The sequence below is a fragment of the Setaria italica genome, chromosome IX, assembly GCF_000263155.2.
Source record: "Setaria italica strain Yugu1 chromosome IX, Setaria_italica_v2.0, whole genome shotgun sequence".
NCBI classification, from domain to species: domain Eukaryota; kingdom Viridiplantae; phylum Streptophyta; class Magnoliopsida; order Poales; family Poaceae; genus Setaria; species Setaria italica.
The window spans coordinates 56,694,655-56,699,733 of NC_028458.1; the positions used below are offsets into that span (position 1 = coordinate 56,694,655).

A 5,079-nucleotide genomic window follows, 5' to 3' on the forward strand; every position below is an offset into this window, starting at 1 on the left:
AAGTTTTCAAATTTATCGTCTTATGCCATTCAGTTACGACTCAACCGGGAACTATTCCCAAGACCATGTTTCCTTGTGTCTCTCTATGTATGCTGTGTCCGGCTTTATCACGTGTTTCTCGAGGACTAAGTGATAATATCATCATCCAAGGTTGTAATTACTCTATACTTCCAATGCTTATAGTTCTCCATGCACGACTGAAAGTCTGATGCGATGGGGAATCTTCTTTTTGCATAGTGCCAAAGTTGGGAGTTGGGGGTGAACTAAACATGGCTTTAACTTGAAATCCCATGGAGCGGCCCAGAAGCAGACATCAAGGCCGGCCAAGTATTACAGACACACTATTCAAAAACCATAGTCCTTCAAGTTACTGTTCAACCTTGTACTAGTGCACTACTATATGCAAACCGTACTATCGAGCAAACAAAACTGAACTAGACTGTCTCCATCCCTAATCCCCAAATCAAGAGCTTCAAAACCCGAAACGTGGCACTTGCAAGCTGCAAGCTGGATTGGTGAACGACATGACAACAAATGGCAAATAATTGAGCACATTATCTCCTTCCTAAGACGCTCTCTTGTCTCTTTCGGGCATATGCCCCACAATGTGGTACTTAATTTATGCTGCAGCAAGCATTAATACAGGCAAACAGCAAGTGGACCTAACAAAGACAACTGAGCTAAATAGAATTTTCAACAAGCATATGCTAGCTACAATGGACCCATGCACACAAGAATATGCCACTAAAATAGTGTTACACATCTTTTCACTCATGACACAGAAACATTTTTCGGAAAGCTATAGAAGCCAGGGCACCACATTGCACAGCAGATAGCAGAAAAAGTCCTATCTTTCATCCCTCCCTTAGAGCAGGGTTAATAGTTGAGCCAAGTGCTTGGCTATAGCTCCATCCACATCAGCTAGAGACAAGTTTAGAACTTAAATTATACAATAACTTGGCGCTTCACGGGCTCGGATACTTAGCATTTATTGTGTTGGGCCTACCTGCCATACTCAGTTGGTTTTTTACCTCTCCCCATTTAGCATGTGCAGGAAATGGTGAGTCTTGGAGTTTGCGTTCAGCTAGTCGACGGAACCAGCGCCAAGTTCACCTTTCTCTCCCCGCCAAATCGCATGCAAGTCTGATGTGTCGGGCGATTCGACCATTGTTGGGCTTGCTCTAAGGGCTTCCAGTAGACATTTTTTCGAAGAAGTATAGTGGTTGATGCACCAGAATAGGAATGGAGGGAAAACTCAATTTCATGTTTGCATTACAAGAAAGGTGGTCCATCCCAAGGCCCAGTGATCCCAGGCAGCCAACAAGCAGGAGGAATTCAATGGTGGTGACCTCTGGTAGACTGGTACACGGCTAATGATGAGCTGCTTACCGATGCCCTGCCGTTTAGCTGCCCTCCAGACACAACCCAGTGGCAAGTGAGCAGAAACGCACGAAATGGGATCTTGAGTGCGACAGGAGTGCTGCCTTTCCGGCGGTGGGCGATTGCAATTTCTCGCAAAAGGGCCTTTGATTGGCAAAAGATTGGGAGGGTCACTGCCGAACCCCACCACTAACCGAGGCCCAACTAGATAGCACAAGGGCAAATGCAAGAGAAGGAAGGGCTGCGCGTGTAGGGAAGGGGAGAGAACCAGGGGAAAGGAGGCAACTTTTCCCCTCCGGCTATGGGTAAAGAATAGCAACGGCCACTAGAGATACTCCACTAAGAGGGGTGCTTTAGTTTGGATTGGGTGCAAAAATGCAAGGATTTGACATGCAACTAACTGAGGATTACTTGTTTCTTTGAGCAAAAAAAGGGTGCATTTTTCAGGCCTAGGTTTCTATCAGTAAGCTAGAGATTCTTTTGAGTTACACTGGATTACCTCTCCAACCACTGGAAGTTTAGAACAGGTTAAGTGAAACAAATGGCGTGGCTGCAACGAACAAGACTTGGGAATATTTAAGCTACTACTCGACAAAAACTTAGCTAGATAGGTAGTATCCTACAAACTGATTCTGTTTTTATTTTCTTTTTCTTTTTTTTTTTGGGGGGGGGGGGGGGGGGCGGGGGTGGTTAAAGTGATTTTTAAAACGAAAAGTACAAGTGATTTTTGGACGCTTAAGAAGCTGAGATGAATGCAAGGAGTGAGCAAGCACCCGGTCTTAACTAGTAGGAGTACGTTTTAATCCTTGGAACAAGTGAGGAAAAGTCTTGGAACGAGTGACTGCGGTGCTCAATTTCAGCCAAAGAGTGGACTTCCCGGCTGAAACGGTGTCCCAAGGATACAACAGAGCACTGCACTCGCTGGCTAGGATAATGGGGGCGAAACGAAAACATTGGATTCGGCGCCACAATCAACTGCGAATTCGAAGGACTAGATACCCCGTGGCGGCGCTAATGGAGTGGAACCGAGAAGTTAGCGTAAGCCCTGAAGGCGCAAGGTAAACCCTAACCAATCCCCTTTCGCGGCAAAGGAACAAATTGGAGGAAGGCCGGAACAGAGGAGGTCGAAAAATCTCACCTTTCCATGGCGTCGAAGTCGAGCACGTTCTCCCCGAAGGAGACCTCGACCTCGTCCTCCGCCAGCGCGGCCGGCGACGCCGCGGCGGCCGCCTTCCTCCCGGCACCCCTCTTCGGCGCGGGCGCCACCGCCGCCGCCGGCTGCTCCTTGTGCGGCTTCTCAAGCCTCCGGCTCCTGAGCTCGAGGTACTCCCCGGCGGCCTGGTCGACCTCCCCCTTGTCGAGCGGCCTCTGCGCCCGCTGCAGCGCGAGCGTGCGGGAGCGCGTGCGGACGCCGAGCAGCGCGCCGCCGGGGACCTCCATGACGGCGACCTCCCCGGACAGCTTGCCCTTGCGCATGTACTTCCCCATGGCCCTGGTCCCGTGCGTCCTCCGAACCGAACCCCCCCCCCTGCTGCTCTCGCGGTTCGCTCGAAGCTTTCTTTGCTCGGAAGCGAGGGGAAGGAGGAGGCGGGCGGCGGTAGGTGGGTGGGGCGGGCCGCAGTCGCAGCAACAGGGGAATCCCGGGAATAATGGGGAGGGGAAGACGAGGGCTCGCTAGGCGCTGCAGGCGAGAGAGAGAGAGGGGCAGGGGGGAGGGCGCGCCTTGTGGTGCGGTGCCGCGCGTTGGCTAGCGGGAAAAGGCGCGGGAGGACGGGTGGTGTCCCGCGCGGTGGCGGGCGATGCTATTTAGAGAGAGAGTCAGAGAGAGAGAGAAGCGGCTGGGCTTAGGTAAGAGAGAGAAACAAAGGGGATTCTCTCTTTTCTCGGGGCAGGGGTGGGGAGGGCCTGTTGCCGCGTGGGGGTTGCTTGGGTTTTTGGGGTTCCAGTGGCGGAGGGGGGCCGGCCGGCACAGGGGAGGATAGGGGATGTCGTGTTGGCAGCGTCGGGGAGGGAGGGGTGTCCCTGGGGAAAAGGCGATGCTCTGCTTCCTTTCTGATTTCCTTTCCAAATTTTGCTTCTACCTTGGCGTTCCTTCGCCCTCACGTGCCGCCGCGATCGATTCTAAAAACAGAGATTGCAGGCACGTTCTCCGCTTTTATGCCATGGAATAAGGGGGTGTTTGGCAACACCCTGTTAAAGTTTAACACCTGTCACATCGGATGTTTAGATGCTAATTAGGAGTATTAAACATAGGCTAATTACAAAACTAATTGCACAGATGGAGTATAATTCGCGAGACGAATCTATTAAGCCTAATTAGTCCATGATTTGACAGTGTGGTGCTACAGTAACCATTTGCTAATGATGAATTAATTAGGCTTAATAGATTCGTCTCGCGAATTAGGACAGGGTTCTGCAATTAGTTTTATAATTAGCTCATGTTTAGTCCTCCTAATTAGCATCCGAACTGAAATGTGTTGAGGATCTCAGACTCCTACTTGGAGGTACATGCGCAAGAGCAAAGGTGTCCGGGGACGGGGAGGTCGCCGTCACGGAGGATCCTTCCATAGAAGTAGCCAAGTAGGAAACCGTCGGTGCACAGAGACAGCTGAGCGGAGGAGGCACCGCAAAAGAGGCTTGGGGCGTGAAGTGCTGGTTGATGAAAAATGCTAGAGAACTAAACAGTTGGCTACTAAGAATGTTGTGGCGCCTCACGTTTGTGGCCTCATTGTTGGCTAACCACTTTTGGCTGTGTGGACGTGCGATCCCACCGATTTGAACTCGAAAGACGACGATAGGTAGGATAGGAATCTCCTATCTCGATACTGTACTGCACCAGTAATGGATGCCGATCCAAACAGGAAAAAAAAAACTGGGCGAAAACACTGCGCCGAATGGCCCATAATTGAACCTTTCGCGTCAGTCCTCCCGGCTTCAATTCCCCTGATACGACGCCCGGGCCGCCGCAGCTGCTAGCAGAGTAGCATCCCAGCCCTACCCCCCACCCACCTACCGGCTACCCTGTACCCCCCTTGCTTGCGTCTCCCGAGCTGGCGGCCTAGCCGTCCGTGCACCATGCTGCCCGTGCTCCCGGTACTCCGAGCCGCTCGGCCGGGCCCGGGTTCAGTTCAGGTTCATGCATGCGCTCGTGCGCTCGCGCCCTGAGCACCGGGAGCGGGAGGGCAGAGGGCTGCATGGAAATCGGTTTGGCTGGCCTAGGGCCCCGGTGGTCTTGGAGTTGAGGGCTTGAAGCCACTGCCATCGCTGCTGGTAGTACCACCGTCTACCGGCCTACGACTAGATAGGGGGGCGATCAGTAGCTACTGCACGCGCACGAAGGCCCCTCCCTATACGAAACGTGTCACAGTGGTCGGGATTCAATTCCTCTCTCGCAGACTTGGGGCCCCACAGTGCCCGTGCGTCTCTCGCCTCCACAGCTTTTGAACACTGTAGCCTCTCCCAGGTTTAGAGTTCACACAGAGGGATCGGATCAAGCTCATCAAGGGTCTTCAATCAATGATCGGCTGACCGGTGCCTCCGAATTCAAAGCCGGTGTACAGTAGTAGCTTGTACCACTGCTAGACTCCAAGAGCAGTAACACCGCGCAATCAAGCCGGGATGTACCCTCGGCCGGTACTCGGGATCTTTTCCCGTACCGCGCCCATTATACACACTTCCAGTTCCCGTAGGGCCAGGCCA

The 5,079-nt window shown here is 52.5% G+C and overlaps 1 protein-coding gene across 1 annotated transcript in view; it reads right to left on the reverse strand.

The window, feature by feature from the left end:
• LOC101754597 (cyclin-dependent kinase inhibitor 5) overlaps positions 1–3,165 on the reverse strand; it is a 4,289-nt gene extending 1,124 nt beyond the window's left edge. The window contains exon 1 of the mRNA XM_004985722.2: positions 2,519–3,165. Coding sequence (XP_004985779.1) covers positions 2,519–2,868 — 350 coding nt within the window. The 5' untranslated portion in view covers positions 2,869–3,165. The remainder of the gene's footprint in view (positions 1–2,518) is intronic.
• Positions 3,166–5,079: the final 1,914 nt, after the last annotated feature.